The 13,441-nt window shown below is 48.5% G+C and overlaps 1 protein-coding gene across 4 annotated transcripts in view; it reads left to right on the top strand.

The window, feature by feature from the left end:
* The window catches only part of CAPN1 (calpain 1), a 31,965-nt gene that overhangs the window by 15,363 nt on the left and 3,161 nt on the right, over positions 1-13,441 (top strand). For all 4 annotated transcript variants that reach the window (XM_037999082.2, XM_037999085.2, XM_037999084.2 and 1 more), the window contains exons 11-16: positions 8,902-9,077; positions 9,936-9,947; positions 10,681-10,892; positions 10,998-11,037; positions 12,234-12,299; positions 12,384-12,441. In XM_037999082.2, coding sequence (XP_037855010.2) covers positions 8,902-9,077; positions 9,936-9,947; positions 10,681-10,892; positions 10,998-11,037; positions 12,234-12,299; positions 12,384-12,441 — 564 coding nt within the window. The remainder of the gene's footprint in view (positions 1-8,901; positions 9,078-9,935; positions 9,948-10,680; positions 10,893-10,997; positions 11,038-12,233; positions 12,300-12,383; positions 12,442-13,441) is intronic.

Genomic DNA, 13,441 nt, shown 5'->3' with positions numbered 1-13,441 from the left:
CCTGTTTAGGCCAGGTAAAGAATTGTCAATTTTGTTGAGTTTTTCAAAGAACTATTGGTTTTATTGATTTTTCTTTATTGTTTATTCTCTATTTCATGTATTTGGACTTTAATCTTTATTAGTTCTTTTCTTCTGCTTGCTTTGGGTTCAATTTGCCCACTTTCTTTTTTCTTAAATCCCAAGAACCAGTGAATGTTCATTTTCTACTTTCTTTTTTAAAATTTAATAAATCCATTTTTTTATTTGATATATCATAGTGGAACATATTTTTGGGGTACATGTGATATTTTGATAACATATACAATGTGTAATGATCAAATCAGGGTAATCGCGATCCATCGCCTCAAACATTGATCTTTTATTTGTGTTGGAGACGTTACAATTCTTCTCTTCTAACTATTTTGAAATATACAATAAACTATTGTTAACTATAATTTCCCTGCCTTACTGTCAAATACTAGAACTTATTCCTTTTATTTAACTGCCTTTTCTAGTTTCTTAAGGTGCAAGTTTAGGTTATTGATTTGATAGCTCTCTCTTTTAATATACGTACATTTTTCATGGTCATGCTATGTAATTTCTCATTACCATTATCATCTCTTTCTGATAAACTAGTTATTTTAGAAGAATGTTTTTTAAAACTTAAAAAAAATTTCTAACTTAATTTTCTTGTGGCAAAAAAATGTGACCTACATAAGATCAGAGCTTTGAAGTGAACAGAAGCTAGTGCTATGGCTCAGTGTATGATGAATTTTCGTAAAGATTCCTTCGTTTGCCGGGCGCAGTGGCTCAAACCTGTAATCCCAGCACTTTGGGAGGCTGAGACGCGTGGATCACGAGGTCAGGAGATCGAGACCATCCTGGCTAACGCGGTGAAACCCCGTCTCTACTAAAAAATACAAAAAACTAGCTGGGCGAGGTGGCGGGCGCCTGTAGTCTCCGCTACTCGGGAGGCAGAGGCAGGAGAATGGCGTGAACCTGGGAGGCGGAGCTTGCAGTGAGCTGAGATCCGGCCACTGCACTCCAGCCTGGGCGACAGAGTGAGACTCTGTCTCAAAAAAAAAAAAAAAAGATTCCTTCATTCTTGAAAAGACTAGCTAACAAATTGTGACTGTATGTGAAGCACTCCTAAGTATTTTAAATATTATAATTAGCTTAACTCACACTGAGCCTACAAGGCAGGTACTATTATTATCCCTCTCTTAGGGATAATAAAGAAACTGAAGCACAGAAATATTTAAGCAACTTGCTGAAGTCACTGATCTATGAAGTGGCAAAACTGGGATCTGAACCCAGACAGAGGGATCCTGAAGCCTGTTCTCTCAACCAGTATGCTATTCTCTGAGTATTAGGGGGATTGTTCTATAATTGTCCATTATATCAAACTTATTATTTTGTCTGCTTAATCTATCAATTACTGAAAGAAAGATGATAAAAATCGTATCCTAATGGCTTTGCCAACTTCTCTCTATATTTCTATCAATTATTTTTCATTATATATTTTGAGCTATGATATTTGGTACATCACATTTAGAATTCTTATAAGCGCCTAGGGAATTAAACATTTTTAAAAATCTAGTGGCCACCTTCATCTCTAATAATTATTTTTAGTTTCCAGTCTATTTCAGCCGATGTTTCTTTTTTTTTTTTTTTTTTTTTTTTGGAGACGGAGTCTCGCTCTATCACCCAGGCTGGAGTTCAGTGGCCGGATCTCGGCTCACTGCAAGCTCCGCCTCCCGGGTTTACGCCATTCTCCTGCCTCAGCCTCCCGAGTAGCCGGGACTACAGGCGCCCGCCACCTCGCCCGTCAGCCAATGTTTTTATAGCTAATTCAGGAAGGATTTTTGTTGAATTTTTAAAATATATCCTTTTATACTCTTTGATGTCCAATCTTTCTATAGCCCAGTGTTTTGTTTTCTTGTAAACAGCACTTGCGGACTTTTTAGTAATCCAGTTTGAAAAATTTTGTCCATGGCCAGGCGCGGCGGCTCACGCCTGTAATCCCAGAACTTTGGGAGGCCCAGGCAGACGGATCACCTGAGGTCAGGAGTTCAAGACCAGCCTGGCCAACATGGTGAAACTCCATCTCTACCAAAAATAAAAAAATTAGCCGGGCAAGGTTGGGGTGGGTGCCTGTAATGCCAGGTACTTGGGAGACTGAGGCAGAAGAATCACTTGAACCCAGGAGGTGGAGGGTGCAGTGAGCCAAGATTGTGCCATTGCACTCCAGCCTGGGTGACAAGAGCAAAACTCTATCTCAAAAAAAAAAAAAAAAAGGAAAATTTTGTCCTTTGACTAGAGAGTTTAGTTCGTTTACACTCACAGTGATTAATGCTGTATTGATTTCAGCTGACTTACTGTTTTTACTGATTTTCTGCCTGCCTTTCCTGTCATGCTGCTCTTTGGATTGAGTTCCTGCTTTTCTCTCTACTAGTTTTGTTCCCTGTGAGTTTGAAAGACAGAAGCGTTTGCTTAATACATACTGAAATTAGTTCATCAGTTTCTTTCTTTTTTTTTCCTGAGACAGGGTCTGGCTGCGTCACCCAGGCTGGAGTGTGGTGGCGTGATCTCAGCTCACTGCAACCTCTATCTTCTGGGCTCAAGCCATCCTCCCACCTGAGCTTCCCGAGTAGCTGAGTGGTACTATAGGCACACACCACCATGCCTGGCTCATTTTTGCACTTTTTTGGTAGAGATGGGGTTTTGCTTTGTTACCCAGGCTGGTCTCAAACTCCTAGCTCAAGCCATCCACCTGCCTCAGCCTTCCAAAGTGCTAGGATTACAGGCATGAGCCACCTCACCCAGCCCTAATCAATGTCTTTACCTTCCTCTCGAACAATGCAAAAACTTTAGAAATTAAGCCTGAATCACCCCTTTCCTTTGTTTATGATGCTATGGTGGGCTAATATTTTAATTCTAAAGTGTGTTTTTTTGTCTCAAACATCATCATTTGAGATAACATGGGCTATCTCAAATATCATCATGATTTGAGATAGCCCATGTTATTTGGATTACCCACAGAATAACAGTATTTTTGTTCAGCATTCTCAGACCTTTCATCTGAGATCATTTTCCATCCACCTGAAACATAGCCTTTTGTATTTCCTTTGTTTTGTTTTCTTTTTGAGCAGGCTTGATCTCGTGGTCTCAGGTGAGCCTCTCACCTCAGCCTCTCAAGTAGCTAGGACCACAGCCACCATGCCCAGATTTTTTTTTTTTTTTTTTTTTTTTTTTTTTTTTGCGGTGGGGAGTTGACGGAGTCTTGCTTTGTCGCCCGGGCTGGAGTGCAGTTGCGCGATCTCGACTCACCACAACCTCTGCCTCCCAAGTTCAAGCGATTCTTCTGCCTCAGCCTCCTAAGTAGCTGGGATTATAGGTGTGCACCAACACACCCAGCCAATTTTTATATTTTTAGTAGAGATGGGGTTTCACCATGTTGACCAGGCTGGTCTCGAACTCCTGGCCTCAAGTGATCCACCTGCCTCAGCCTCCCAAAGTGTTGGGATTACAGGCGTGAGCCACCACGCCCAGCCCCAAGTTAGTCCTGAACTCCTGGGTGCAAGTGATACTCCTTCCTTGGCCTCTCAACGTGCTGGAATTACAGGCATGAAGTACCACACCTGGTCCTTTTTGTATTTTTTTTTTTCAGCTAGGGTCTGTGGGTTATAAACTTTCTCAGTGTTTGTCTAAAATGCCTTTAGAGTGTGCTTATTCTTGACAGTTCTCTGGATATAGAATTCCGGCTTGACATTATTTTCAGCCTGTCAAAGACACTATTATTCCTTGTTCTGCTTCCATCATCACTATGTAAGCCAGGAGTCTGTCTACCTTGCCTTCTGGAAAAAATCTTAAATTTTTTTTTCTTTCTTTTTTTTTTTTTTTTTTTTTTTTTTTTGAGACGGAGTCTCACTCTGTCGCCCAGGCTGGAGTGCAGTGGTGGGATCTCCACTCACTGCAAGCTCCGCCTCCCAGGTTCACACCATTCTCCTGCCTCAGCCTCCAGAGTAGCTGGGACTACAGGCGCCCGCCACCTCGGCGGCTAGTTTTTTGTATTTTTTAGTAGAGACGGGGTTTCACCGTGTTAGCCAGGATGGACTCGATCTCCTGACCTTGTGATCCGCCCGTCTCGGCCTCCCAAAGTGCTGGGATTACAGGCTTGAGCCACCGCGCCCGACCTTTTTTTTCTTTTATACTATACGATGCACCAAGATGCGTGGAGCTATGGATTTCTTTTCATTCTGCTTTGAATGTATTGAACTTCCTGGCTATGAATTGATGTCTTTTAACAATTTTAGAAAATTTGTAGTCATGATCTTTGAGAATATCACCTCCTTCCCACTCTCTGTATATCCTAATCAAATATAAACTGGACCTTCTCACTCAATCCTCTCTTTCTCTTAATCTTGCTTTTAGATTTCCCATCTCTTAGTGTCTCTGGATTGCATTCTGGGTTGTTCCTTCAGTTCCTTTCTCAATTCACTAATTTTCTTTTTTGCTCTGTCAAATCTGTTGGTTATTTCTTCCAAGAACTTAATTTCAATTTAAAAAATTTTATTTCTAGAAGATATAATGGATCTTTTCAAATCTATTCATTTTTGCTCAAATTTTCAAACTTTTCATTTATTTCTTTAAATATAGCAAGCATAGTCTTATATTCTGTGTCTGATAAGGTCAGTATCTGAAGTCTTAGTGGTCAGTTTTTGTCCACTGTGGCTGCTGCTCAGTTATCACGCCTTGTTTGCTTGTGAGATCTCTGCCTTGCTTGGCCTAGAAGTTCACCTGTGAGAGAGTTCTTTGAGTCCTCAGATAAAGTTAAATTGCTCCAGGGTGTTTCTGCTAGTTACCTGGAATGCCACCAATCCAGAACACCATTTTCGTTCTTTTTTATTTATTTATTTTTTGAGACACAGTCTTGCTCTGGCTGGAGTGCAATGGCACAATCTCAGCTCACTTCAGCCTCGATCTCCCAGGCTCAAGGAATCCTTCCACCTCAGCTCCCCAATAGCTGGGACTACTGGCAGACAGCACCACGCCCAGCTAATATTTGTAGATGGGGTTTTACCGCCTCACCCAGGCTGGTTTTGAGCTCCAGGACTCATGCGAGCTGCCTGCTTCAGCCTCCCAAAGTGCTAGGATTACACGCATGAGTCACCACACCCAGCCTTGTTCTTTTTTTTTTTTTTTGAGACAGAGTCTCACTCTGTTGCCCAGGCTGGAGTGCGGTGGTGTGATCTCAGCTCACTGCAACCTCCAGTCCCCAGGTTTAGGCAGTTCTCTGCCTCAACCTCCTGAGTAGCTGGGATTACAGGTGTGCGCCACCAGACCCAGCTAAATTTTTATATTTTTAGTAGAGATGGGGTTTCACTATCTTGGCCAGGCTGGTCTTGAACTCCTGACTTTGTGATCCACCTGCCTTGGCCTCCCAAAGTGCTGGGATTACAGGTGTGAGCCACCGCACCTGGCCACCTTGTTCTTTTTTAGAGACAGGGTCTCACTCTGTCACCCAGGCTGGAGTGCAGTGGTGCAATCATAGCTCACTGCAGCCTCAGTCTTCTGGGCTCAAGCTATCCTCCAAGTAGCTGGGACTATGATAGAGACACATACCACACACCCAGCTAACTTCTTACATTTTTTGTAGAGATGGGGTCTTGCTAGGTTGCCTAGGCTGGTGTTGAACTGGGCTCAAGTGATCCTCCCACCTCAGCCTCCTGATTTACCTGGGACTACAGATCCATGTCACCATGCCTGGCTCATTTTTTTACTTTTTGTAGTGATGGGGTCTCCCTATGTTGCCCAAGCTGGTCTTGAACTCCTGGGCTCAAGCAGTCCTCCCACCTCGGTCTCCCAAAACACTGGGATTACAGTCCATCAGCCACTGTGCCTGGTGCAGGACACTTTTAAAACTAAATTATCTTCTTAAGGTTTCAAAGGCAGTGTGAATTAAAACTGAAAGGTCATATGAAGGCTGGCTTGAGGTTATTTTTCCTTCCCTCCAAGGAGGTTTAATTTTCTTTCTTTCTCTTTTTTTTTTTTTTTTTTTTTTGAGACACAATCTTGGTCTGTTGCCCTGGCTGGAGTGCAGTGGCATGATCTTGGCTCACTGAACCTCCGCCTCCTGGGTTCAAGCGATTCTCCTGCCTCATCCTCCCGAGTGAGTGGGACTACAGGTGCCCACCACCATGCCTAGCTAATTTCTGTATTTTTTCAGTAGAGACTGGGTTTTACCATGTTGGCCAGGCTGGTCTCAAACTCCTGACCTCAAATGATCCACCCGCCTCAGCCTCCCACAGTGCTGGGATTACAGGCGTGAGCCACTGCGCCCCAGCCTAATTTTCTGTCATACTTAATTGCTGACATTCCTGAATAGGGGGTTCCAGTTTAATTGCAAGAACCTCCTATTGGATTCTCTACCTCACGTAGATCTTTATCATCTGCTTCTATACCCTGGGGCTCAGGGGTCTACAGAAGCCCTTTAGCATTATTTACCTTGCAGGGTTCCTACTTTCTGTTTTTTAAAAACATCTTTATTGATAGTTAATTCACATACCATACAAGTCACCTATTTAAAGTTACAATTTAAATATACTATTAAATATACAATTTAAATATACTGAAGTATATTACGATTTTATTTATTTATTTATTTGTTTGTTTGTTTGTTTATTGAGACGGAGTCTCGCTCTCTCACCCAGGCTGGAGTGCAGTGGTGCGATCTCGGCTCACTGCAACCTCTGTTTCCTAGGTTCAAGCAATTCTCCCACCTCAGCCTTCTAGGTAGCTGGGATTACAGGTGCCTGCCACCACGGCCACCTAATTTTTGCACTTTTAGTACAGACAAGGTTTCACCACGTTGGCCAGGCTGGTCTCAAACTCCTGACCTTAGGTGATCCAGCTGCCTCGGCCTCCCAAAGTGCAGGGATTACAGGCATGAGCCACCACATCTGGCCATGAATTACAATTTAAATATAATATTAAATATACAATTTAAATATACTATTTAAAGTATATTCACAGAGTTGTGCAACCATCACCATGTCAATTTTAGAACATTTCATTATCCCAAAAACAAATGAGGTACTCCTTAGCCATGACTCCCCAGCCCTCCCGGCAGCCCTGGCAACCACGAATCTACTTCTTATCTCTATGGATTTTCCTATTCGGAATATTTCATGTGAACAGGATCATATAATACACGGTCCTTTGTGGCTGGCCTTTTTCACTTAGCATAATGTTTTCAACGTTCCTCCATGTTGTAGCATGGATCAGTATGTTGTACCTCTTGGTTGCCAAATAGTATCCCATTGTTGGGCTCTACATTTTGTATATTCACTTTTCAGTTGATGGATAATTGGGTAGTTTCATCCACTCAGCTGTTATAAATAATGGAGCCATTAACATTCTCTCTCTCTCTCTTTTTTTTTTTTTTTTTTTTGAGATGGAATCTTGCTCGCCACCCAGGCTGGAGTGCAGTGGCACGATCTTGGCTCACTGTATCCTCTGCCTCTGGGTTCAAGTGATTCTCTTGCCTCAGCCTCCTGAGTAGCTGGGATTACAGGCATGCACCACCACGCCCAGCTAATTTTATGGGTTGTTTATTTGTTTTTGAGACTGAGTCTCACTCTGTCGCCCAGACTGGTATGCCGTGGTACGATCTCAGCTCACTGCAACCTCCACCTCCCGGGTTTAAGCGATTCTCCTGCCTCAGCCTCCCAAGTAGCTGGGACTACAGGCATGGGCCACTATGCCTGGCTAATTTTTGTATTTTTAGTAGAGGTGGGATTTCACCAAATTGGCCAGGCTGGTTTCAAAACTCCTGACCTCAAGTGATCCGTCCGCGCGGGCCTCCCAAAGTGCTGGGATTACAGGCGTGAGCCACCGCGCCCTGCCACGCTCTTATGAACAAGCCTTTGCGTGGACACATGTTTTCATTTCTCTTGGGTATAGAGCTGGGAGTGGAATTTCTGGGTCATATGAAGCTTTGTGTTTAACCTTTTGAGAAACTGCCAAAGGGTTCTTCGGAGCAGCTGCAACATTTTACATTCCTGCCAGCATCCAGTGAGGTTTCGATCCCTCCACATCCTCACCCAAGTTGTTATTATCTTTATTATTATTATTGTCAATGGAGGGCAGGGGATGCTGTACCTTTAAAAATAAGTTTTGCAGTTTACCGTTCTATCCCGCACTGGGTTGTTTTAGTCAAGAGGGTTCTTCAGGCAGCAAAATGACCCAACTGCCAGAAATGCAAATCCCTGCCTTCCCTTGCTGGCTGGCTGTGGCCTCCTGTCGGACCTTGCTTTTTCTCTTGCCCTTTTCTAAGTCTTTGTCCACACAGCACTCTAGCCACCTTTTAGAGTCCTAATGCAGTCACATCCCTCCTTGCTGCAAGCTGTGGGAGGGTCCTTACCCTTTGCTTCAGTCCACACGCCCCTAGCCCCTGGCCGGCTCCTGTGAGCTCTGCAGCCACCCTGGATCTCCATGTTCCCTGGAACCTCTGAAGGTGCTCCCTGTCCGCAGATGCGTGGGGCCCTTCCCCACCTCTGCTCTGGGGTGCCCTCCGCCTGGCTTCTGCTTCTCAGTGGCTTCCCAGGGCAGCCCCTTTGGGTCTCAGCGCATAGGCCCCCTACTCTGATCTACTCTGTTTGCTTTTTTTTTTTTTTTTGCAATTGCTCTGCTCGCTAACTTAATGGACTTGCTCACACTTAAGCCTCTAGTTTCCAAATACAGGCCTTGAGGGCACGAACCGAGCCTGGCCCAGCCTGCCCATCACCCTGCCTGCTCCCTGCGCTCAGTAATATTAGTTGAATGAATGAATGCACACACGGGAGCATGCTGGGGAGGCTTGGGGGCCACTTGGCTCTGCCCCACCCTGCCTCTGATCCCCACCTCCTCACCTGCCCGCAGCCACCTTCTGGGTGAACCCCCAGTTCAAGATCCGGCTGGATGAGACGGATGACCCGGACGACTACGGGGACCGCGAGTCAGGCTGCAGCTTCGTGCTCGCCCTTATGCAGAAGCACCGCCGCCGCGAGCGCCGCTTCGGCCGCGACATGGAGACTATTGGCTTTGCAGTCTACGAGGTGAGCAGGGTGGATCCCCGGTGGATCTCACTGAGCAGGCAGAGGACCTGGCACCCCCCTACCCGCAGCGCACGTAGGCTTCCGCCAGGGGGCGCCAGGGGCCGTAACCTTCCCCCCAAATTCCACCCCACACCCCCACCCTCCACTCTGGCCACCATCCTGAGGGCTGGGAGATCTCAGCCTCCAGGAGGCACCTGCTGAGGCCCTCTGGCCGAAAGAGAGGAAGAGGGTTGGCTCAGGGAAGGGAGATTCTGGGATTAACCTCCTGCTTAGAGGGCGGCCTGCTGCTCTTGGAGGAGGGAGCTGGCTCAACTGACGCCCGGAAATACTGAGCTTTCGGTCTTGGAGGCTGTGAGCAGAAGCTGGCAGGGGAAAGACAGGGGATAGGGAGGGCCTGTCGGCCAAGGTGCGGCTGTGCCAGTCGTTCTGTGATTAGAACTCCTTGCTCTTGCCCTATATCTGCCCTGCTTCACACACTGCCCTCAAGACAGGGACAGAAACTTCTGGACCTCGCTGGTGGCAGTCTTGGCCCACACCCAGACCCCCTGGCAGCAGCCTGCGGTGGCCCTTTCCTGTCCCTGGGCTTTGGAACATTGCAGTTGGCCACCCCGAGGGCTGGCCTGGAGCCTCTGACTCAAGAGTGGAGTCCTAGGGCAGACATTCCCAGGACCAAGAGGACCCTGCCTGAGCCCTTCCTCCTGGGGCCCTGCTCTGGTGCAGGGACCACATCTGGGTCCCCAGGGCCCTGCCTTCTGCCTCCTCATCCCATCAGTCCCGTCTGAGAACTCAGGACCTCTGCCTGTGACCCCGTCCTGGGACAAACACACGTCTCTGACTTCCTGTGTCTCTCTATTGCAGGTCCCTCCGGAGGTAGGTGTGGCACTTGACCCACCTGCAGTCACACACCTCTGATGGTGCCACAGGGGAGCAGCCCAGTGGCAAACCCACCCTGGCCTGGAGAGCTAAGAAGTCACCTTGTTTCACTGCTTGAAAAATGCTTCTCCCCACCTGTTCAGTGGGCAGAGCAAACATTGCCCTCCTAAGGGGCAGCACAGGTAGTCAGTGAGGGAGCTGGATTTGAGCCCTGGTCCTCAGAGCTCCTGTCTGACATGTACACATGAGGCTCTTCCTGCCTTCCCATCTACACCAAGTAAGTGCCAACTAGGGCCGTCCAGCAATGTCAGGAGCAGGGCATTAGACAAGCTGAGAGTTCTGTACCCTTGAGCAGTTGCTTCAGCTCCGAGCCTGTGTTTGTGTCTGTAAAATGGGCATAACAGCAGAACAGCAAGTGAGGTGCTGAGTACCCTGCAATGCCTGACCTGGGGAAAGCTCCCAGTGATAATAATGACCACGTTATTGAAACACATGCCTAATCTGCAATCTGGTGCTCCTCTCCTCTGCAGTAAGTAGGGTTGTTACATTTTACAGATGAGGAAACTGAGGCAAAATGTCTTGTTAGGGTCACACAGGCTGTGAGTGAGTCATGTCCTAGCTCTCCAGCCCCTTGGCCAGGACAAGGAGCCCGGAATCTGGGTCTGGGGGCGGCCCCTGAAGGTGGGCTGAGTGGGCAGTTGCAGCCCTGCTCCCTCCTCCCTCCCACCAGCTGGTGGGCCAGCCGGCCCTACACTTGAAGCGCGATTTCTTCCTGGCCAATGCGTCTCGGGCGCGCTCAGAGCAGTTCATCAACCTTCGAGAGGTCAGCACCCGCTTCCGCCTGCCACCTGGGGAGTATGTGGTGGTGCCCTCCACCTTCGAACCCAACAAGGAGGGCGACTTCGTGCTGCGCTTTTTCTCGGAGAAGAGTGCTGGGACCGCGTGAGTCATGGACCAGCCCCTGCCACTCTCCCCTCTCTCAACCTCCCCCGCTTGGCCCTCTGCTGTCCCCCTCTGACTGGCTTCTTTCCTCCCCACTCTCTGCAGGGAGCTGGATGACCAGATCCAGGCCAATCTCCCCGACGAGGTACGTGGTCCCACCCTACCAGACCCTGTCCTCCTCTCTTCCTCAGCCCTGGGTGTGTGATGGGGACCCAGGTGTTCTGTCCCCTGAGTTCCTGCTAACAGGGAAGATCCCCTCCTGGCGGGAGCCATAGGAGTAATGCTAATCCCTCATCAACCCAACACTTCACAGTTTGCAGAGGACCTGTGATACTAATGGCACAGGCCCTGAGCTCTCGCCTGGTGGCGAGTTTGTGCTGAGCACTTCATCTGTGTTACCTCATTTCCTCCCCATGTCAACCCTGTCCGGGTCTTGTTACTATACCTCCTCTGAATGGGAAATTCAGATTCACAGAGGTTAGGGAACTTGCCTGAGGCCATACAGTAGGGATCCAAACTCTTACCTATTTTTTTTTTTTGAGACAGAGTCTCACTCTGTCACCCAGGCTGGAGTGCAATGGTGTGATCTCGGCTCACTGGTGATTCTCCTGCCTCAGCCTGCGGAGTAGCTGGGATTACAGGCGCACGCTGCCATGCCCGGCTAATTTTTAGTAGAGACAAGGTTTCACCATATTGGCCAGGCAGGTCTCGAACTCCTGACCTCAGGTGATCTACCCACCTTGGCCTCCCAGAGTGCTGGGATTACAGGCATGAGCCATGGCACCTGGCCCAAACTCTTGCCTTTTACTCCCTGAGCTGCACAGCACCCCCTTCATTTAGGTCACGAGTCCTGGGCATGGAGTAGGGCAGGGCAGGGACAAGATTCCCTTTTCACAGATTAGAAAAGTGAGACTCAAACTGGGTGCGGTGGCTCACACCTGCAATCCTAGCACTTTGGGAGGCTGAAGTGGGCAGATCACCTGAGGTCGGGAGTTCGAGACCAGTCTGGTCAACATGGCAAAACCCCGTCTCTACTAAAAATACAAAAATTAGCCGGGCATGGTGGTGCGCACCTGTAATCCCAGCTACTCAGGAGGCTGAGGCAGGGAGAATGGCTTGAACCCGGGAGGCGGAGGTTGCAGTGAACTGAGATCGCGCCACTGCACTCCGACCTGGGTGACAGAGTGAGACTCCATCTCAAAAAGAAAAGAAAAGTGAGGCTCAGAGAAGCGAAGTGACTTGTAGCAGATATGCGGCCTCAGCCCTCCCTCCAGCCGCCTCCACACAGGCAGGGCCAGGGCCTGGGCCTCTCTTACCTGCTTTCCCCCCTTCTCGGTCCAGCAAGTGCTCTCAGAAGAGGAGATTGATGAGAACTTCAAGACCCTCTTCAGGCAGCTGGCAGGGGAGGTAGGTTGGGGCATGGAGGGTTGGGAGGGGCCTGTGAGGGGCAGCCCTTTCCTGGGGCAGGTGCCACCTCCTCTCTCTCCCCAGGACATGGAGATCAGCGTGAAGGAGCTGCGGACAATCCTCAACAGGATCATCAGCAAACGTGAGTCCCCGCGGGGCTGCCGCACCACCCCACCATTTCTTCCACATCAGAATCCAGGCCCCTGCCCACACACTGAGCTGAACCCCATCCCTTGGTCTGCATGAATCCAGGAACCCTCCAGTTTTTCTGAGCCCAGTTTCCTGCCATTTCCATCCCATACTCCTCCTCCTGACCTGCCGTCCTGAGAATCCCTGTGCTTGGGTGCTGTGCCTTTGTGAGATTAGACGCACAGCCTGGCCAGGTACAGTGGCTCACACCTGTAGTCCCAACACTCTGGGAGGCTGAGGCAGGAGTCGCTTCAGCCCAGGGGTTCAAGACCAGCCTGGACTATATGGAGAGACCCTGTCTCTACAAAAAAGTACAAAAATTAGCCAGGCCTGGTGGCATGCACCTGTAGTCCCAGCTACTCAGGAGGCTGAGTTGGGAGGATGGCTTGAGCCCAGGGAGGTTGAGGCTGCAGTGAGCTGTGATCACATCAGTGCACTCCAGTCTGGGCAACACAGCAAGACCCTGTCTCAAAAAAAAAAAAAAAAAAAAAGCAGGAGCAGCACCTTAGTACCAAGGAAAAGTCTACCCTTCCTCTCAAAGCCTCCTGGACCAGGCTGAGTGGCTTGGGGAACACCATGTGACTGGCTTCACTCCCAGTGCAGACAACTGTTGGCAACCCCTCCCCTCTCTTCCCCTCTCCTCTCCTCCCCTCTCCTCCCCTCCCCTCCCCTCCCCTCGGCTTTGTTGCCACTGACCTCCATCCACACAGTTTCCTTAACCAGAGCCTCTCTCCTCCTCTCCTTGCCAGTGAAGCACTGCCTGCCCTCCTAGCCTGCAGCAAGCCCTGCGCTGCCCCATCTTTCTACCCAATTTTGCGCTTTTCTGTTTCACAGTCGTTTCTTTTTACTTTGGATTAATTGTGGCTGTTGGGACTTTGGCTTGATTGCTAACATGCTTTGCCTGTACTTCCTGATGATACAAACAATCCTGCCCACTGCCTCTGCCAGATATT

This window comes from Chlorocebus sabaeus, chromosome 1, assembly GCF_047675955.1.
Source record: "Chlorocebus sabaeus isolate Y175 chromosome 1, mChlSab1.0.hap1, whole genome shotgun sequence".
Lineage (NCBI taxonomy): Eukaryota > Metazoa > Chordata > Mammalia > Primates > Cercopithecidae > Chlorocebus > Chlorocebus sabaeus.
This window is presented reverse-complemented; position numbering and strand designations above follow the sequence as displayed.